Consider the following 23,263-nt stretch of genomic DNA (forward strand, 5'->3'; position numbering starts at 1 on the left):
CCAAATTTATATGAGCTTTATTCGGAAAATTTAAATATAATCAGCAGTGACAACTGATATTAATCCGACAGAACCAATAGAGTGATTTGACGAACACGTGGAACCGATCAGCAATATTTCTCAACCCCCTATGTCCAGACGTCACGTGACTGAAAGTCAAATAAATCATTCCTGAATTATGACACTTTCTGATGACGAATCATGCCTCGTTTATCGCGTTTTCTCTCTCTCAAGTCTCGGAAGCACGCTCAACTCTCTACACGAACCGAATAATAATTGGTCCCCGTTGGACAGCAGCACGTGGTAAATCTAATTTGATAGATGCAGTGGATTACTTTACAAGGGATGCTCCCCTCGACGTTCCCATGGGAGGCAGGGGTGGCCGTGAATCGCGATAATCGTAATCCAGTTAATGGAAACAAGTCGTCCCCAGGCGAGATTAGATCCTCTTTCCCTATCGGCATCATCTTGAGATCCATTTACAAGTGTAAACGTCGGGGGTAATTCTTCACAAATATCATCGCCAAAAGCCGTAAGACAATTATGCTCCGTGTGTGACATTTTTATTCATCGGTGATTTACTCGTTATCGACTGGTACGCGCTGTTAGCGTGACGTCATTCTGTTGTCCCCTGTGACGCAGTAATGTGGTTACCATTTCGGAAAGACTAGGTCTATAGTGCGTATGCGTGCGTGAGTGTGTCTGAGTTACTTCTGATTTAAAATAGAAATCTGTTAACCGGTTCGATTACTCTCAAGTTCTGCCGTTAGACTGGAGTCTTTCATTAATTTCATCTATATTTATTTTCATGCTTAAGCCCTATATCCAGCTACGGTTCAAGCATGCTGTCCTGGGTATACACCTCAACTATTTCAGTGGGTTTAGCGCTCGATTGAGGTGCTTGCGTCGCAGAATCAAACCATCTCGGTGGACCAATTCAACTGATTGAGTTTTTTTGTTGTTTTTTTTGGTCGTTCCACAACTGATCAAAAGCCGTGGTATGTAATTTCCTGTCTGTGGGAAAGTCTTAATATTAATAAATTGGTCTTCGCATTATACGTTAATAAAGGATCTGTCTCTCTGTCTGTCTGCGTTCCGGCTGACCGCCTGCGTTTTGCAGACACACGCATCGCACGCATACAAGTTAGACGCGCTCATTGAAACTAATGTATATTTCGATTTTGTTGTGGGTTTTTTTTTTAGCCCGATCGCACGCACACGCCGCATCCAATCTGCATGAGCCTTTCGGTGGGGATGGGGGAGGGTTGAATCATTTGTTGTGCATTCTGTAATCGCGTTTCACCAACATTTAGTGAATTTTATGACAGTGTAATTGTAAGAATTGTAGTCTAGAGTCCTTCCCACAGGGAAAGCCTTTTTATTTTTCATACGTTGAAATTTACTACAAGTTATTTATTTCTGACCCGATTGTTTTCTAAATTGGACAAAAAATAATATATATATATATATATATATATATATATATATATATATATATATATATATATATATATATATATATATATATATATATATATCATTTGTTTGTTACTTGTAAAACAACTTTACTTTTCAGGGGCGGCACAGTGTAAAACATAGTGGTAGACTCACCTTTCAAATTACTTGTAAGGACATTTTCACATATATAACAAATATATCCCCCCCCCCCTCCCCATACACACACACTCACACAAGTGGTACAGGCCATGCCGTACCATCTGCGCCACCCCTGCTTTTCTTCTTACATCAAACCAAACTGAAATTATTTACCTTTTTATTTTTTTAAATTGTAGGACGGGGCTGACTATAGAATCTAAATAAAGAGGGTGAAGAGGGAGAGAGGGAGCCGTCTTTCGATCATATAAGTCAAATCAACCAATTAGCTCCATTTTTAATTTTCATGAACCATTCTAAATTATTCGTCAAAATAACCTACAAAAAATTTCGCATCATTTTCTATTCGCTTGGCTTTAATCCTACGGAACATTTGTAAATTCAAGATCACCAAAAAGCCACCCTTCGCCCGCTACCGACCCTAGTGGGGATGCTTGTACTCCCTTGCACATGCCAGCGCGGCGACCCCCTCTCCCACCCACTCCAAACCTGTTCCTGCCCTGGACGGAGGAGCCGGCGAAAGTGGAAACCTGCGCCCATGACAGGCGTGTGTGTTACAACAGCTGATTCTGAATTTGCACGTTAAAACCTATGACCTGACCTGAAATAGGCGGGTTTCGTGGATCCCCCTTTATGGATCCGCCTTTATGGATCCGCCACTGACTTGACCGATGAGATTATTTCCGCTTGGTGTAAACATGCGACATTGAATTATTGTTTACGAACCACGTGCTATTTCCAGACAGTAAATACGCTCTTCTAGTTCTATTTGGCAAAACCGCACTGACGCGGTCGTCTAGCTTCAGTTGCAAATGAAAAATCACTCAGATGCTTCCAGATTTCGTCTCAAAGGTCAGCTATGGTTCATAGTTATTCCACTGCGCCTTACTGTCACACAGTGCGTATCTGCCAGAGGTATGGGTTTTAATTCTAGTTTACAACCTCTACTGGCTTTTAATTGGTAAGGGAAATGAACCGCCATAATTACGCACAGAAATGCGATCGTAATTATTACGCACTTGTGGCTGTAACTTGTAAAAGCAGAACCGTATCTTACAAGGGGCAGTGGGTAGAGTTGTGGCCTTCTCGTACAAAAATATGGACATTAAAGTTTGTTTTGTTTAACGACACCACTAGAGCACATTGATTTTAATCATCGGCTATTGGATGTCAAACATTTGGTAATTCTGATACGTAGTCATCAGAAGAAACTCGTTACTTTTTTCCGTTGGTAGCAAGTGGTCTTTTATATGCACCATCTCACAGACAGGACATCACATACCACCGCGTTTGATATACCAGTCGTGCTGCACTGGCTGGAAAGAGAAATAGCTTAACGTGCCCACCGACGACGAGCGATTCCAAAACCGACCGCGCACCAAGCGAGCGCTAAAATAGAAATATAAGCCACGCTGCTACATATTAAGATTCAATCCTTCATTCAACACTCTCCACGTAAAATATATTGTTTTTCTCACTAATACAACAACAAAAACTACAGATTTAGATTAATATAAAATTATAGGCCAACGTTAGACATGCTAAAAAAAAGAAAGAAAAGAAAAAGGTATCCATTTATATAAATCTAATGATGTAGCAGATATAGTTTAGTAGTATAAGGCTTGTATTGTATATACAAACGATATACAGTATTTAACTAATTATGGCGCAGGCATTGTTTTTAAAAGTTGTGGGTTATTATTGTTAGCAACTGGGTTATTATTAAATAGTTTTTAATCTTCTTGATTGTTGCCTATTCCTATTTAGATGTGTATTCGAGTGTTTATGTGTGTATGCGTGCGTGCGTGTGTGTGTGTGGTGTGTGCGCGTGTGTTTATGTGTGTGTATGTGTATGTGTGTGTGTGTTTGTGTGTGTGTTTGTCTCTCTCTGTGTGTGTGTGTGTGTGTGTGTGTGTGTTTGTGTGCGTGTGTGTACGTTCGTGTGTGTATGTAATGCTAGGCTCAGACTGTCAACTGTAACGACGAAGTTGGCTAACTCGACGGTGGTTGCGCTGTAATTTCCCTAACTCCCCTCTTACGACGGGTGCGCTGAAATTAACGAGTAATGTAGTGGCAGTTGGTAGTCTGAGACTAACATACGTTTTTTATTAAGGAACGAAAAGACGTTTTTGATGTTAAAAGGTTATATCTTCATATTGATGCCAAATATTGGACCGATCCAGCCTTATTTGGGGGTGGAGTTCTGAGAAGAATAATTACTAAAGAAGTTTCCGTTTTACCATACAAACATATACAAAACATAGCTAGCAAACTTACAACGAACATGGGTACAGTCCGAAGTTGCCTGGGTGGGAACATAATTTGTGAAGCAGGACTTTGAATTCGTTCACTTTGTCAGCTCTGTCTTGATATGAACTCAGAAAAGAATTGCTGGCAGCATCTGAATCAGAAAAGTAAAAAAACAGAAGACAAATTAAAGTTTGTTTGTAGGACATTTATTACCATCGGGTATTGGATGTTAAATATTTGATATATTTGTTTTTTTTTGGGTTTTTTTTACACAAAGTCTTAGAAGAAACCCGTTACATTTTTCGATTAGTAGCATGCGATCGTTTTAAATACACTTGCCCACAGACAGGACGACACATACCACGACCTTTGGTATACCGGTTGCTGGAAAAGACATATTAATGGAAAGAACTAAAGACTTAAGACGGCGGTTATATAAAGAGATGTATCGAATTGAAGTGGACAACCCCGATAGAAAGAAATGTTTTATTTAACAACGCACTCAACACATTTTATTTACGGTTATATGGCGTCAGACATACGGTTAAGGACCACACAGATATTGAGAGAGGAAACCCGCTGTCGCCACTATATGGGCTACTCTTTTCGATTAGCAGCAACGGTTCTTTTACATGCACCATCCCACAGACAGGGTAGTACATACCACAGAATTTGATATATGCCAGTCGTGGTGCACTGGCTGGAACGGGAAATAGCCCAATGGGCCCACGGACGGGGATCGATCCCAGACCGACCGCGCATCGAGCGAGCACTTTACCACGGGGCTACGTCCCGCCCCCTATGATAGACACTAAGACCTAATGTTCTATTTTTGGAGATTCTAGTGAACAAAATTACGTATGTTTATCAATAATACGTAGACAATAAAGTAAACATCGAGAGAGAAGTAGCCCAGTGATAAAGCGTTGCCGTTATGCGCTGTCGGTATAAGATCGATCCCCGAGGCGGAAGGTTCTGCTGTTAATGGTCCGTCTCCTAAAACAATAGAGGTACGTTTTTAGCTTTTTCGGTCATCTACATTTGATTCTCTTTCACGATCTGTTTTATTTGCTACACGCCTGTTAATTGGGCCCCAGGAAAGTAGAAGACGATGTTATTGGTGGTTCGTCTGGATGCACTTTCAGTTAGACTGTGGAAAACGAACGTAAGTGGCAGGTCAATCGAAACCGATTAGCCGCCATTATAAAAGTTCATCGCAGAACTAGAGAAACATAAAAACACACTGAGTCTTCTCTTAGTGTGTCTGCAAGCACACGGAACACTGGTCATGGGAAGAAGAAAGTAAAAACACCGGGGCTTTTAGAAACGCTTCAGACACGAATGCCGGGGAACTAAATGTCTCATCTATCATGAAATGTTTCGGTGAAATAAATAAGTGGTAATACAACATTCAGAATTAAACTAGTTCTTTTAATTAAAGTTCTTTAAATTATTTATATATATATCTTACTCCAGCGGTCAATCATAACAGGGAAATATTTCCCATATTTTCTCAGTGAGAAGTATTCTGCATTGGTCTAACGAACAATACTATTGGACAATTTAACGCTTACAAACCAATGACCTTGTTGGTACTAAATATGACTTCATCACGTCATGTAGTTTAAAGCGTTTGCGTTACGGCTCTCTGTTTATGGTGTTAAATTTATACCAAAATGTCATTTTAATGCAATTCCTTATAGATTTTGTAGCAGAATAAAGATAACTTTTGTTTTTGAAAATTATCTATGAACATGATTAAATTACAAAGTTATAGCAATTCTCAGAACAGTGAGTTAGGTGGTTTAAATCGTTTCTATACAGGTTGGCCTTCGTGCATGTGCGTCAAAAATAAAGGATTTTAGAGAAAACATAGCTGACGTAATAAATAGAATAACAAAGTCGGTACCAGTTATTATCAAAGCTATGTCCCTTGTGGAATAATGTTCATTTGTCACTCGCTAAAGCTCGTGACATCTGAAAATTATTTCACTCGGGACATAAATTTGATAATAACTGGTAACTCGTTTATTATCATATATATATATATATATATATATATATATATATATATATATATATATATATATATATATATATATATATATGCTCTCCTCCTCCACTTTTCAATTCAAAGTTTGATATATGATGCAACATTACTACATGAACCTACTGTATGATAAAAACAAAACCCCAACAAAACTTATATGGCAACCCCACCAAAAAAAACCCCAACAACCCCCCCCCCCCAAAAAAAAAACAAAAAAAACTCAAACTCAAACAACAACCTCTACTTACTCTGGTCTAATAAAAGTGGCATGGCTGGCTCTAGTCTTTTCCCGAATCTGCCTTGTGGTCGCCATTGTGGGGCGCCATCTCCCGTCCTGAGAGAGACAACTAGGACGGTCATAACGCACAATACTCCAGCCAGTTTCATAATCTGAAAGAAGAATAAGAAAACAAAAACACATAACCATCTCATGTTTATATCGTGTTCTAGCTTCGACTTAAATCAGAATGACAAATCTTTTACCGTAATAAAACATCATATCTCTGCACACAACAGATTCAAAGAGATATTTAAACCCAGGTCGTGACTGTTACCGGGTAGATGTTTTATTTGTATACTGTATATACTGATGATTAATTAGTCAAAAATGTTCTAGTGGAGTAAAACAAAAAGTAAACTGGAACTATTTAAAAAACAATTAACAATCTACATCATTATATTGAAGCCCTAACCGCGATTGTCCGTGATTAAACATAGTTTACTGTTAAAACAGTACTATATAATTATGTTTAAGTCATAATCTACTAGTAATTTGGTCATAAATTACTGTTCAAAATACAACATCATGATAGTAAAACCTAGTCTTTTCCCCCATCATATGTGCCATTTTACTATTTACAATTTGTTTGTTTGTTTGTTTTGTTTGTTTGGTGTGTTTTTTGGGTTTGTTTTTTACGAAATACAAAATACAAAAATAAAAGAAGAAGAATGAATGAATGAATGTTTAACGACACCCCAGCACAAAAATACATATCGGCTATTGGGTGTCACAGTAAAAAAAGAGAAGAATACCAAAAAAACCTTCAACAACCTAAGAGACGCAGGCGGGTTTTCGCGAGCAAATGTCTTGATACAGCATAGAAGTTAAAGTCGGCTTTGCTTAACTACACCACTAGAGGACATTGATTTACTAAACATCGGCTATCGAAGTGTCGCAGTCAGAAAAAACCCACCCCGTCTAGTGTCAACTGCGACTTCTTTTCAAAGTTCTTCAAATGAACACCCATATGAGCTGTTTTCGACAGAAGCCTTGAATCGTATGTCAAACTTTATTCAATTTGGCGATGTAAACACTTTGAGAAAGTTAACATGTCATGGTAAACCTGGTCCGATAAAGATACTGATGGAAGACAAATAATGGCCCACCTGGTGTTTGATACCACAGTTGAAGCACTAGTAGAGTAAAAAAAGATTATTTTTTTTTATTTAACGACGCACTCAACACATTTTATATACGGTTATATGGCGTCAGACATATGGTTAAGAGCCACACAGAGATTGAGTAGAGAAACCCGCTGTCGCCATTTCATGGGCTACTCTTTTCGATTAGCAGCAAGGGATCTTTTATATGCACCATGTTACAGGCAGGGTAGTACATTCCAAGGTCTTTGATATGCAAGTCGTGGTGCACTGGCTGGAACGAGAAAAAAGCCCTGTGGCCGCTTAATACAGGTATTTTAGCGATTTGGGAACCGATTTAGGTGGCTGCTGGCCGCGTTAGACAGGCGACCGCTTATTACAGGTGGCCGATAGAACAGGTTTGACTGTATACATTATTAATCACCTGTGTTTAAAAATAACAAGGTACGTAATTTCGGCCCGTATTTTATAAGTCAATACCTAAAACAATAACATTTTTACAAGTATATTCATAATACAATATGTATTTGTTCATATTATGTACAATTAATTTTGGTTGATGGAAAGTGTATAATATGATGCATTTGCTAGGAGGCGGACATACAAATACATATTAAGAATGATCTAAATTTGGACATGGACAATTATTTATGCATACACCTTTATTATAAATATATATATAAAAATGTTTTAATAAATCAATATACTCTACATTAGAAATGTGTTGGCCGAAAGTAAATTTGGCCATTGTATCGAGTTCCAGTAAGCCAATGTAAATATTGCTTTACCATTCCGGCTTTAGGAAATCATGTGCCTTTGTGCGTCGCTTCACTGGTTTAAATAAATACAACCAACGCTGTTAAACTGAACAACGTAGATAATAAAATAGATTTTAAACAATAAAAAATGTCAATCATTGTCAAAACCAGGCGTTGCAATATTCATTAAAAAGAACAATCCACTGTAAGCCGACAAAAGGTACCATGTACATTGCAGTTCGCTCTCTTTGGCGCCAAATTGCGTGTTACAAAATCCGGAATACAGGCGCGTGCGTCTTTGCGGTAATAAAACAGAGGATGACAAATATAAGCGAAAACAATTGTATTATTCTAAAGAAAAAAAAAAATTGTCCGGTTTTTTGTTTTCGAAAAAAGAAAAAATCGTTAAATCTCTTCTCTTTTTTATCTAGATGTCTCAAACCATTTCATACAAATTGTTGATTTTGTTTTGTTTACAAAAGAGAAGAAAAAAAAAGAGTGAAAAAAGAAGAAACTGGAATTAAGGTAATCCCAATGAGTATGAGTGTCTGTTTATTTGGTTTTGTTTGTTTGTTCTGTAGGTGGAGTTTTAAACTTGTCTTACAAAGCTGATTAACTGTTAATATTTCATAAAGGTTAGCCAACACTTTCGTTTTCGTTTAATCTCTAAATATATGATTATATTTTGTGTAACAAAAAAACCCACAAAACCCCCCCCCCCCCCCCAAAAAAAAAAAAAAAAAAAAAACCCCACCCCAAATTGTCTAATAGTAGAGTACGTTACACCAATACAGAGAAGAAAATACGTGCCCCCCCCCTCCCTCTTATGAGTGACATCTGGGGTCATAAATCCATTTTCGTCACTTTGAGAAGATAATTTACCCACCTGACGAACATCGGGGTGTGTCGTACACTTTTCGTACGCACCACCAGCTGCGTATTGCATTAGTTGCTAAATTCTGGTGGTGCGAATTACTTGTTAAATGATGTCGTTTCGGTAAGCGACGTCGTCGTCAATGGTCTTAAAGATCTGTACATTCGCATTGCTCGGTTTGTTGGCAGGAATTGTCACATTTTTTATTATTTGTAGGTGGGTAATAAATAAAATACCACACTCGTTTCCTCTAGAAATACTTTTTACAATATTCGTGAACTTCCCATCGTACCTGAACTCAGATAGGGAAGTTCACTCGTTCTCACAAGTTTCATAAAAATGGTCAATTTAATTAAAATTAGCTCCACTATTACATGTGGATCTAAAGACAGCCTGTTGGAGCTTATGTCCACCAATCAAAACCTTACTTGCAGAATCCTGCCAGTGATTTAAAACTAACAACACTGCGTAGTCCCCAATGTCCAGGTAACATTTCGTCTGTAAATAATAATTTAAATATTGACCAATCACACTTCGCCTTTTATAACGTTATTTGGGAGCATACAAATTCTAGAAATATCGGGCGAGTCATTTTTAGTTGCCACAGTACAGCGAACCATACCAATACGTACGGGGTGGGTTATCAGTCTTCAATTTTACATTAAACATTATTTATTTATTTATAAAATTTAAAAAAACTAAATCAGCCTTCAGTTTTACATTACAAATTATTTATTTTATAAAATAAAACATGTTTTAAGGCATTCGTAATTCACACGAAACATGTCGTATACCCTCAGGATAATTCGGAATGTTTTCAAATTATTTTTAAATCACTGGCAGGATTCTGCAAGTAAGGTTTTGATTGGTGGACATGAGCTCCAACTGGCTGTCTTTAGATCCACATGTAATAGTGGAGCTAATTTTAATTAGATTGAAAAATGGTATGACAGGCAAGCTAGTTTAGTATCTTATTTATTACAAACCAACTGCAAACAAGCCGCAACGCAGAAGTCAGCAGATGTCGAGACCTACTACACATTATTTGTTCTACGAATTGCGTTAGCAAGTGATCTACGTCACGCTCACGTCACGCCAATATACATATACATACATCAAACGAAACAGTTTTAATATCCTGTTCAGTGGGCAAATATTGCATTTTGAATGAAAAGAAAGAAAGAAATGTTTTATTTAACAACGCACTGAACACATTTTATTTACGGTTATATGGCGTCAGACATATGGTTAAGGACCACACAGATTTTGAGAAGAAACCTGCTGTCACCACTACATGGGCTACTCTTCCGATTAGCAACAAGGGATCTTTTATTTGCGCTTCCCACAGGCAGGATAGCACAAACCATGGCCTTTGTTGAACCAGTTATGGATCACTGGTCGGTGCAAGTGGTTTACACCTACCCATTGAGCCTTGCGGAGCACTCACTCAGGGTTTGGAGTCGGTATCCGGATTAAAAATCCCATGCCTCGACTGGGATCCGAACCCAGTACCTACCAGCCTGTAGACCGATGGCCTAACCACGACGCCACCGAGGCCGGTCCCGCGTTTTGAATGAATGGATGAAGGAAATGGTTTATTTAATGACGCACTCAACACATTTTATTTACGGTTATATGGCGTTGGACATATGGTTATTGAGGGAGGAAACCCGCTGTCGCCAATTCATGGGCTTCTCTTTTCGATTAGCAGCAAGGGATCTTTTATATGCATCAACCCATAGTCAGGATAGCACATACCACGGCATTTGAGGTACCAGTCGTGGTACACTGGCTGGAGCGAGAAATAGCCCAATGGGCCCACTGACGGGGATCGATCCCAAACCGACCGCGCATCAAGCGAACGCTTTACCACTGGGCTACGTCCCACCCCATGAATGAATGAATGAATGAATAAACGACACCCAGGACAAAAATACTCATTGGTCATTTAGTGTGAAACAAAGGTACGTATGCCAGTACGAATTTGTTGTAAACTTTCAATAAACTTTCCCCGTTAACTCCAAGATTTTGAAACTGGCGTGTACCACATTTCACACATTAATTTTAGTTTATTATTATACATCATTACGAAAACGTTAAGTGTAAATGCAATATCCAGAGAACAATAATATGGCGTGTTCATTTGAAAATACAGACATGCAAATTAGTATCATTGGTCAGTTATTTAAAAGTATGAGTTATTATATAACACCACTAGAACATACTGATTTATTAATCATCGGCTATTGGATGTCAAACATTTGGTAATTTGATATAGCAGCCGTGGTGTACTGGCTGGAACAAGAAATAGCTCAATGGGCTACCGACGGGGATCGATCCTAGATCGATTGCACATCAGCCGAGATACGGGCTCCGTCGCGCCCCTTCCCATCGATTGCCGACATATCAGCCGAGCGTTTTACTACTGGGCTACGTCGCGCCCCTTCCCACTGACGGGGATCGATCCTAGACCGACTGCATATCAGGCGAGCGCTTTACCACAGGGCTACGTCCCGCCCCTTCCCACTGACGGGGATCGATCCTAGACCGACTGCATATCAGGCGAGCGCTTTACCACAGGGCTACGTCCCGCCCCTTCCCACTGACGGGGATCGATCCTAGACCGACTGCACATCAGGCGAGCGCTTTACCACCGGGCTACGTCCCGCCCCTTCCCACTGACGGGGATCGATCCTAGACCGACTGCACATCAGGCGAGCGCTTTACCACCGGGCTACGTCCCGCCCCTGGGACGTCAGTTACTTTGCCAATAATTACATTTCCGTTTTGCCATGACACCTCTAAACAAACGGTGACCTTGCCATCGGGAGCTTCCATTTCATTTCCATTCATCTGAGTTCTTTTATTGAGTCAAGATCCCGTTATGTTGTCCTCGCAAGGCACTGCCCGCTGTCGGAATTTCAGGGTCGTACCTAGGGCACGGGGGGGGGGGGGGGGACAAAAAGGGAGGTAGCCAACACCCGCAAACTAAAAAAAGTGTAATGCTTAGTTTAAAGGTTGCACATCACCATTAATTATTTCACGCAGTCCAAATACAATTTCTATGTCAGAATATTCTGTGAAAAATAGTGACTATTAGTTTTAGGGAGCGCGCTCCATGAACAACTACCTGGGTGACCCCCCCCCCCCCAAAAAAAAAAAACCCAACACAAAAACCACCAAAAAAACCCCCACACCAAAAAATAATAATAAAAACCCACCCAAAAACCCCAACCAAAAAGAAAAAGAACAACAAACAAAAAACCACAAAACCCCCCCCCCCCCCCCCACACACACACACCCCAAGCCCATTCAGTCAGCGAGCCTCATGCCAGAACACCCCGTCATGTTTCTAATATTACTCTTGTACAGTTGTTTTCAGTTAGTACTAAATACTACAAGTAACTGCAAACTAATGAATTATTTAAATTCTTCTGGGACCAACCTACTTGTTATCATCAAACAAGGATTTTGAATGGTATATCGCAATTTCGTATTAGTTTTTTTTTTTAATGAGGAACTATTTCCTGAACCTGACTACATTAAGTCGTTACAACAAGTAACGACACGACAAATAGTGATGTGGTGTCCTTTCGATTTTGTCACAGTGTAACATTTACAACCATATTCAGATACAATTTATATATTTAGCTCTGCATGTACGATTCAACTAATTGTTATTCTGTCACCTACCATTTATGCAGCAACTTACTTGTGATTAAGACATATACATATATCACACGAAACAGTTTACTCTTTCGTTAAGTGGGGGCTAGCAATCAGACCAATTAGTGTGAAACTAAATTACTGCAATTAAGGACACTATGGATTTTAATTATTGCATCCAGCTTAACAGCTAAGGACTATAACCCATAGCAATTACGTGTCAACAAACATATGTATCTTATATAAATATTCGTTTTAGATACACGAAAGAAGGACCCAAGGAGAGCAGCTCTGCTGTTCTTACCTTTGATGTTCTCAGTCGCAATGTCAACTCTATCGGGATACCTGTTTGTTATTCACCCAAGAGCTAAGACCTATATTATCTGTATTAGCATGCTGTTAACTTGTTAACCATGTTAAATAAGAACCTACATCACCAACTTGTGACTTCTGTTATTCATTTAACACTCCGCTAAAATAACACACGGAAAACCTACAAGCACTATACTACTATTAAGGCGACGCCAAACAATACGATTGCATCGTATGAGAATAGCCGTGAGAATAGCCGATTGATTGAATGAATGAATGAATGTTTCACGACACCCCAGCACGAAAAATACATCGACCATTGGGTGTCAAACTATGGTAAGTGCAAACAATAAGGAATAGCCGATTGTGACAAGACACACATTGCGATTTTATCGGCTGACATGCAATCAGCTATTTTCGGTCGAGACAGTTGTAACGTGTGGCGCTGCCTTTACTACGCCATGCTTCCATTTTGTTTTCACATTCCTCCTAGCGATTTTAGGCTAGGTGCCGTCCATTAGTGGTCTATTCTGTGAAAATGTTAACATTTAACGACTAGTGGTTAGTCAGGTAGAAGTCGGTATCGTGGTATTTTTGTACCTGTACATTTTGTTATAAAAATTCACCGTGGCTGAGAGCCCATACTAGAATTCGAACGCGGTACCTACCAGTCTCAAAACCGATGATTCAACCGGTAAATTGCATGCACACACTCGAATGAACAAACGCGGGCGAAAACACATTAACACAAAACACACCATCACAGAAATATGATAAACATTGAAAACTTTTGTTGTTTTAAAGTTTAAGGTTAATTTAATTGCAACAATAGTTTATTATTCCATTTAGTTTTGTAGGTTATTTAACGAAAATAAACAGTGAGAGATGTTTATGTAGTCTGCTTCAATGAAACGTACAGTCTGCTATGCCCTGAAACTTTGTAAGGAATTAACAATTTTTTTTATTTTTTTTTCGTTTTCTTTGTTCACCTCAAAACCAAATACAGAACTTAATATAATAAGGAAATATTATTTAACCCGTAACACACTGTCTCATCAACACACGTATATTTTGCGCAAATAAGGTTGCAAATTTCAAAATCGAAATCGATGAAACATTACAGACAGAACAAAAGAATATAAAAGATTAAATCGACTGTCGAGTTTCCATCTAATAGACTTTTCAAAGGCTGAAATTACATATTAAATATATTTTCTTCTTTACAATTTAACTCCCCGTAGAAACAATCTTTTTCTGTTCTTGCTAATATCTGTACTAGCCCAAACTGGATTTTACATACAAATAATTTCGTATGTAAGAAAACTTAAATGTTGGGAAGTAAAGTCTGGATGTATTATTTAACATTTATCTTTATCTTTATAATGTACGAAAAATCTGAAGTACATAAACGTTTAAATATACTTAAAATTATATACTGTGCAAATGGTAAAACGCACTGTGGACACGTGACCTCAATACTGAATAAACTGTTTGTTTGTAAAATAAAACTACTACTGCAAACCTCGAAGCGATAAAAATAATATACAAGTATGATATTTCGAAGATATATCGATACAGATAGCCAAGATAAAAAAAACATTATTTAAATAATACTGAACCACAAAATAATCGCGACTATTTTAATATACATGGTACAATTAATTCGGCAAAAATAACGTCAAAATGGCCCTAAATATTCACAAGACAACGTCAAAGGGACATTCCTGAGTTTTCTGCAATTTTTAAGATGTTGTCGACTAACAGAGACTTTTTGACGACTGTAATTACATATCAAATATATTTTTCTGCATAAAATATTTGTGGCTGTATATTAAACGTGTTTCTGATCGTTGTAATATTTGTACTAGGTTAAATTTCGTTTTATTTCCTAAAACAGATTTTTTCGTACGTACGAAATTATTTGAAGATAAAATCCAGTTTGGGCTTCTTACAAATATTAAGACGACCAGAAACACATTGAATATACAGACACTGATATTTTAAACAAGAAAATATATTTAATACGTAAGTTTAATCGTAAAAATATATTATTAGTCGGAAACATCTTACAATGCAGCAAACTCAGGAATGTCCCTTTAAATTAAGGATGTATTTTTGTTTCTCTTTTTTTTTCCTAATCTAGAATTGAAAAACTAGGATAAGTGTCTTCTCCATTCCCAGTAAAGAGGGGAGACGTTTGCTAAAAATAGTCGAACTGAATATTTATCGGTACATTTCGTAACGTTTCGTCATGTTTCGCGTTTAATCGAAAAATGTCTAACTCATATACTCTGTTCTAATTGACCGGCCTCGGTGGCATCGTGGCAGGCCAACGACTACAGGCTGGTAGGTACCGATCCCAGTACCTACCAGCCTGTAGACCGATGGCCTAATCACGGCGCCACCAAGGCCGGTTTTACGGCTATATGGTGTCAGACATATAGTTAAGGACCACACAAATATTGAGAGAGAAAACCCGCTGTCGCCACTTCATGGGCTACTCAGTTTGATTAGCAGCAAGGGATATTTTATATGCACCACCCCACAGACAGGATAGTACATACCACGGCCTTTGTTACACCAGTTGTGGAGAATTGGCCGGAACGAGAAATTGCCCAATGGGCCCACCGACGGGAATCGATCCTAGACCAACCGCGCCTCAGGCGAGCGCTGTACCACTGAGCTGTACCACCCGCCCTGACGGCGACAAAGTGCTAATACAAGTGAAATGAGCTATGACACTAAACAAGTCGGGGTCTTGATATATGTTGTGTGATTTTGTTTTTGAAATCAGATTAGATCCAAAATATTTCGGCGACTTCGGCTTCTCACTACCGCTAATAACTCGGCGACTTGAACCTATTTTCGGCGAAGGAATCGTTCGTTTCGCCGGCAATAATATACATGTGTCTTTGATGTTCAGTATATGATGTAACTTCTTTGTCTCTTATCAAATGAGGGGCCAGTGGTAAATCGCTCGCTTGATGCGCTGTCGGTTTGGGATCGATCCCCGTCAGTGGGCTCATTGGGCTGTTTCTTGTTCCAGCCAGTGCACTAACACTGGTATATCAAAGGTCGCGGTATGTGCTGTCCTGCCTGTGGGATGGTGCATATAAACTATCCCTTGCTACTAATGGGAAAATGTAGCGTGTTTTCTCTCTAAGACTGTATGTCAAAATTATCAAATGTTTGACATCCAATAGCCGATGATTAACAAATCAATGTGTTCTAGTGGTGTCGTTAAACAAAACAAGCTCGAACTTTTATCATATGCGGCGCAATAGTGCTATGTGGAATCTAGCTCTGTCGACAGAACTCTTGGTCCATGTATTCGGGTCATAGGGACGGACCACGGTGGAATCATTGTTTTTCCGTCTCAACGAGTAATCAATGACTGATATATCAAAGGTCATAGTGACATACAGACAGACAGATATCTTTATTTACGTCTCACCTCATGTACAACTAAATTACATTTAAAATAAACATATAAAAGTACATAAGCCATTCCATGGGGAATTATCAGAGACGATATATACAATAAATAAATATTCACATTTATACTAAATTAAAAAAAACAAAGATATTAATACTAATACATGTACATATGGGTATGTCATCGTAATATACAATAAGCTCTTGACAATAAACGAAACATACAAATTAATCAAAAATATAAAAAAAAGTCTCTACGTCTCTGTAGAGCTAAAAAGCCTGTTGTAAAAGCACGTTTTGGTTCAGACAGTAAAAAACACATCTTATTAAAATCAGATAAAGACATAATTTTTTTTAAAGCAACTTGTGTGTATTGATGCAGAATAAAACGGAGTGTGTGCTGTCCTGTTATTGTGAAAGTGCATATAAAACAATCTGTTTTTGGCAATAAAACAATTAAAATGTTTCCTCTGAAGACTATGATTCAGACTTATGAAATGTTTGACATCCAATAGCCATTGATTAATAAATCAATGTGCTCTAGTGCTTTCTAGTGGATTTGTTCCATTCCAAAATAATGCTTTCAGAATCCTTCTATAGTTTAATGTTCTCATGATCTTCGCATAGCGCTTGGTTAATTCTTTTTTAATCATGTCTTTCGCTTATAACAAAAACAACAACAAAAAAAACTTTAAGAAAGTGCATACTAAAGATCCCTTGCTACTGATGTAAACAAAACCCAACAACAACTAGCGAGTATCCTCTAAGACTATCTATCCGAATTAGCAAATATTTGTTGTTCAATAGCCGATGAGGAATACATCAATGTTTTCTAGTGACGTCGTTAAACAAAACAAAAACATACGTTTATAAGCATGGAACCACAAAATCCAGATCTATTTGAACAAACGACATGCTATGATATTCATGATGGCGAAATGTTTAAGAAATGTGCAAGAGTTTCAAATTTAGCTAAGACTCTTCAGGGAAATATGGTGGAAACCAGTTTATAAAACTGATGTTTCAGTTATACAATTTCACGTTCTCGTTTCACAAACGATCGTTTATATTTATTGACGAAGGTAACTTATTTCAGAAATTCTTTCGAGTTAGATTATAATAAAAATTAAGGATGCAGGAACTCGTATAATCAGAATTAAAGATGTAGAAACATAATTATTTGAATTAAAGATATTGAAACAAGTATAATCAGATATAAAGATATAAAAACTCGTATAATCAGTTTTATAGATATAGAAAAATATATAATCAGAATTAAAGATATACAAATACGTATTATCAGAATTAAAGATATACAAACACGTATTATCAGAATTATGATATACAAACACTGTATTATCAGAATTAAAGATAGAGAAACACGTATAATCAGCATTATATATATCGAAACATATATGTACAACATAATATAATCAGAATTAACGATATAGAAACACTTATAATTGTATTCATGATTCATTAGTTCTGGGACAAACCTAATTTTCTGCTGATTATCAATACTTATTTGTGTTTAGGAGTGTCCACGACTGGGATATCAAAGGGCGTGGTATGTGCTATCCTGTCTGCGGGAAAGTGCATAATAACAGATCCCTCACTTACTGCTGTAGCAGTGTCCGTTCATGCTTTAAGACTCTATGTCAAAATAACCGAATGTTTTGCATCCAATAACCTATGGTTAATGAATCAATGTGCTATGAATGACTGAATGTTTAACGACACCCCAGCACGAAACATACATCGGCTATTGGGTGTCAAACTATGGTAATGCAAACATATAAGGTGATGATCAACATCAGTATAAAAATTCAAGATTTAAATAAAAACACAGTGTAAAGAACTGTGCAAAAATACAAACATCACAGATAGATACTGACTTTTATTCAAAATTTTAATTGTATCTCGAAGACAAAAAGGGGATTTGTGCTGTATTAGCCATTCTCAAAGAGAATGATACACCCCAGCACCACGGTGAGGTTACAGCACGCGCAGAGGCAATGTGCTCTGATTGTGTAGTTAAACAAAATGAACTTTAAAGGGACATACCCTAGTTTTTAAACACTAAGGCACATTTTTACTATTGTAGTCATTTTTCATAACTAAAATCATACTTTACTTAGATTTTATGGTTTAGATTATCAATTTCCGAACTTTCGAAGGGTTTTTGTTCATCCTTGTGTTTTTAATATCACAAAATGCATTTATCATATTTTTTATAACGCACGTGTGTCTGAGAAGTAACACTTATGGAGTCGAGTTTTAGTCTATTTTAGAAGGTATTTCACCATTTCGAAGTCACAGACTCGTCTTTCACTCAATTGTATCTTTATCCAAATGTGTTACAAGATTGTAGATTAACTAAACTTTGTGTTAATTTTCACGGGTTAAAACTAGGGTCTGTCCCTATATCATACTATACCTTTTGACTAATATCCCACTCCCGTCACTTACGTACTTGACAATTTAACAATGATAATGAGTCAGACGCTTCTAAATTAAGTTAAATTGAAAGAATAAAACAAATAAATAAATAAATAAGTAAATAAAATAAATAAATAAATAAATGACATATTACTTACTTACTTAATTAAAACCTTACATTTATTATGTATTTATTTTCAATAAAGTAACAACTTTCAAAATTCCAAAGCTCTTTGCGATTTCCATAGTACATTGTTTTGAGATAAATTATAAACATATACAAGTAGATTTGAAAAGTTTTATTCTAAAAAACATACGGTAGCTACCTCTAAAATGCACCAGTCCTACTAAAAAGTATTTTATTCAAGACAAAATTTATCTCAAAATTTAATTACAATATATATATATATTTTTTCTAAATTCTATTGTGTAAGATCATGAATATATTTTTTCTACGAAAGAAAATTTTAAGCTTATCAACTTATCCACATCTCTTCCTTATCCTCTTTCTGTCCTTATTTCTCTCTCATTTTATCTCCACCACATTCTCTCATTCTCTTTCTATCGTTCTCATATCTCTGTTTTCTTCTCTCTGTGGCTATGTCTCTGTCTGTATATCTGTCTCTGTCTCTGTCTCTGTCTCTGTCTCTCTCTCTCTCTCTCTCTCTCTCTCTCTCTCTCCTCTCTCTCTCTCTCTCTCTCTCTCTCTCTCTCTCTCTCTCTCTCTCTCTCTCTCTCTCTCTCTCCTCTTGTTTCTTAAACGATTGTCGCAGACTATGATATAAGTTTATCTTAAATCAGATACAAAAAAAAAAAAACGCAATTTAATGTGTGCGACTACTTTAAATATAAAAACGAATAATCAAGTACTTACTTTTTTAAACGAAAATTAGTTTTCACAATCAGGCGACAGACTAGTAATTAAGGAAACAAAACTTGAATCAGTCGTTTAGTCTTCGATCGCAGGAGCGCCTCTGAGCCCGTCTTTTATAAAGCTGTAACTCTCGTGATTAAATTAATGTGGACAAGGCGACAGGCCACAAATCGTTCTCCTGGGAGTGGAAAACTCTCGCCAAGTCTCGTCTTATCACGGGAGCAGTGACGAGGCCAGATCTTTTGAACGGTGAGGTGGAAATATCGCGTCATGCGTCCCACGTGACCCCGTTATACCTTCCCCATTAGCGATCGAACGGGGCCGTTCGCGATCTGAATGTCATTATTTGGCGTGCAAAAGTTACGATTGGTTAGGACTGTAATTGGACTAACACCTGTTAAAGGATCATTACTGAGTATTATAGACAACTCTTGTTTTCAAATAAGAAAATACAAAAACTACTTTTTACAAAAATGGATTAGGTGTCCATATACAGTATATACATCCATCCATCCATCCTTTTAATTGTGCAATTGGGAGAGAGAGAGAGAGAGAGAGAGAGAGAGAGAGAGAGAGAGAGAGAGAGAGAGAGAGAGAGAGAGAGAGAGAGAGAGAGAGAGAGAGAGAGAGAGAGAGAGAGAGAGAGAGAGAGAGAGAGAGAGGGAGGAGAGACAGAGAGAGAGACAGACAGAGAGAGAGAGAGACAGAGAGAGAGAGAGAGAGAGAGAGAGAGAGAGAGAGAGAGAGAGAGAGAGAGAGAGAGAGAGAGAGAGAGCGCGAGAGAGAGAGCGCGAGAGAGGGAGCCTTGCTGAAATGGAATTCAAAGCTGGTGTACAAATTGCGGAGATCTCAGGCATGTTCGTACTTGTTTATTTACATACATCACAAACATAAACCAATCAATTGTATTCAATAGGATAGTCGCGAGTTTAACACAAGTTCAAGACTCATCAGGTATCAAACATCTATTGATTTTACATAGTCGAGCATACAAACATAAACTTATATGTAGAAATTAACTCTGTGACTAGAGCTGTCACGTTTACAAAATTTTGTAAACTTTTAAACGGAATCTATTAAACGAAACGATACTGTTTAAACGGTCAAATATTTAACTATCTAGTAACTACGTGTAATCATTATAGATACAACACTTGATGAAAAATGAGCATAAGAAAATTACTAGGAAGAATACGATAATTGATTCTTAAATATGTATACCATACTTCAACTTTACAGAAATCGTGTACAGTTGAATGTTGAAGTATATTAACTTTCCACTTGAAATCGTCGTTCAACAAGCTTTCTTCCTTTCTTTTCTTTCCTTTATTCCTGGTTTTTTTTTTTTTTTTTTTTTTTTTTCGATTATGGACTAGGCTGATTTTAATGCAATTAAACTGAATGGTTCAGCATAAAAATATTAATCGCGAGTTGCGAATATTACTGAATATGGTACTATGACTATTAGCTCGAGTGCCCTGTAGCCGTTGTTTTATTATATCTATTACATCAAATAGAATAACGCTAGAGGACACCCGAACTATAGGACTATCTGAATGAGCCAACATTTTTTTAGTATTTCCCAAATAACAGTTAATGTAACTGCGACCACCTCAAAAACATAGTTCACGATATGACATAGATACTTGTAAAAAATATTCAATGACGTAGGATATCAGTTTTATCCTGTGGACTCAATAATGGAGAATTCAGCCAGAACAGGATAAATACGATATTCTATTTTCTAAACTGGTGGTGACCTTTATCCAATATTGTATCTAAATATGTGAGAGAAAATACTATTTTATTATTTGTTTTACTCAACTATATTATATGATTAAGTAAAGTAGGCCTAAATTCCCTCCTCTCTCTCTCTCTCTCTCTCTCTCTCTCTCTCTCTCTCTCTCTCTCTCTCTCTCTCTCTCTCTCTCTCTCTCTCTCTCTCTCTCTCTCTCTCTCTCTCTCTCTCTCTCTCTCTCTCTCGTGTAATCATTAAGCACAACATACACACTTTAGATAAAGGAATAAGCACTACTTTTGCATCATAATTATGAGCGTTGACCCCCCCCCCCCCCCCCCCCCCCCCCCACACACACACACCTTCCCGTTTCCCTTCCCATCATCATTGGATAGATTAAAAGTCAAAACACTTTCGATTCCAACAAAATAAAGCAATGAAAAGCGGAACTATTTTTAGTGGAACTATATTCGACGCCAACAGACCAGGCTGTTCATTGGCTGCAATAGAGATGTGCGGTCTGGGATCGATCCCCGTCGGTGGACCCATTGGGCTATTTCTCTTTCCACCTGGTGTACCACGACTGGAATATCAAATGCCGTGGCATGTGCCATGCTGTCTGGGGGATGGTGCGTGTAAAAGATCCCTTGCTGCTAATGGGGGAATGTAGAGGGTATGTTCTCGGAGTCCATATGCCAAACTTACCAAATGTTTGACATCCAATAGCCGATGATTAATTAATCAATGGGCTCTAGTGGTGTAGTTAAACAACACAAACTTTACGTTACTTCCACCAGTGACGTATTTCGCCTGACAGCAGCGGATGGATTAAATGCTTTATGCTACGTGGTTATCTATACATTCTGAAGTGAACACAATACTGAATAGGTTGCGTTTTCAGTTATTCCAATACAACATGAGGATATGAATATTTCTCTGCATATCCAACACAATATTATAATGGCAAAATCGTTTCCTGGCAGAAATAATACTAAACAAAAAGTCTATAAAAAACCCCAGTTCGTCACGGGACAGAAACCTGTTTATTAATTAGTTTCTGAAAACATAACGAAGCATAATGGAATTAGTTGTGTGTGTGTGTGTGTGTGTGCGTGTGTGCGTGTGTGTGTTTGTGTGCGTGTGTGTGTGTGTGTGTAGGCGACGCCACACTATGCGAGTGCTTCGTACGAGAATAGTCGAATCATCGGTTGATCTGCAATCGCCTATTATCGTACAAGGCACTCTTACCGTGTGGCATTCAAGTGCATATATTTTGTAGTTTTCACCGCAACAATGAGATTCAACGAATGTATATGTCGAGACGGACAGACAAATTTCTTATTTATGTATAACCCTAATTTAAGACAATGTATATTGCAAATGTACACAAGCAACCTCAGTGGAGTCATGACGTATATATACATGTATATATCAGAGAGAGAGAGAGAGAGAGAGAGAGAGAGAGAGAGAGAGAGAGAGAGAGAGAGAGAGAGAGAGAGAGAGAGAGAGAGAGAGAGAGAGAGAGAGAGGGATCTCCCATCCGCAAGAGATCTTTTATATGCACCAAGATAGTACATATCACGGCCTTTAATATACCAGTCGTGGTGTACTGGCTGGAACTAGAAATAACCCAATGGACCCACCGACAACAATCTTTTAAGGAACAAGAGAGAGAGAGAGAGAGAGAGAGAGAGAGAGAGAGAGAGAGAGAGAGAGAGAGAGAGAGAGAGAGAGAGAGAGAGAGAGAGAGAGAGAGAGAGAGAGAGAGAGAGATGGAGGGATCTCCCATCCGCAATTAGTTGGCCCCCAATATAAAATCTTGGCTACGCCAGTGCTAATTAAATAGCTTTAATTAACAGAAAATGATAGAGCA

The 23,263-nt window shown here is 37.8% G+C and overlaps 1 protein-coding gene across 3 annotated transcripts in view; it reads right to left on the minus strand.

Annotated features, from left to right (window-relative positions):
• The window catches only part of LOC121385561, an 81,605-nt gene that overhangs the window by 11,308 nt on the left and 47,034 nt on the right, over positions 1 to 23,263 (minus strand). For 2 of the 3 annotated variants that reach the window (XM_041516284.1, XM_041516282.1), the window contains exons 2-3: positions 6,163 to 6,304; positions 3,892 to 4,015 (exon numbers count right to left, since the gene is read on the minus strand). In XM_041516284.1, the coding sequence (XP_041372218.1) occupies positions 3,892 to 4,015; positions 6,163 to 6,301 (263 nt within the window). In that variant the 5' untranslated portion in view covers positions 6,302 to 6,304. Of the gene's footprint in view, positions 1 to 3,891; positions 4,016 to 6,162; positions 6,305 to 19,652; positions 19,810 to 23,263 lie in introns of those variants that run through there. The other variant, XM_041516283.1, reaches the window with a different exon arrangement.

Source organism: Gigantopelta aegis, chromosome 11 (genome assembly GCF_016097555.1).
Source record: "Gigantopelta aegis isolate Gae_Host chromosome 11, Gae_host_genome, whole genome shotgun sequence".
NCBI lineage: Eukaryota > Metazoa > Mollusca > Gastropoda > Neomphalida > Peltospiridae > Gigantopelta > Gigantopelta aegis.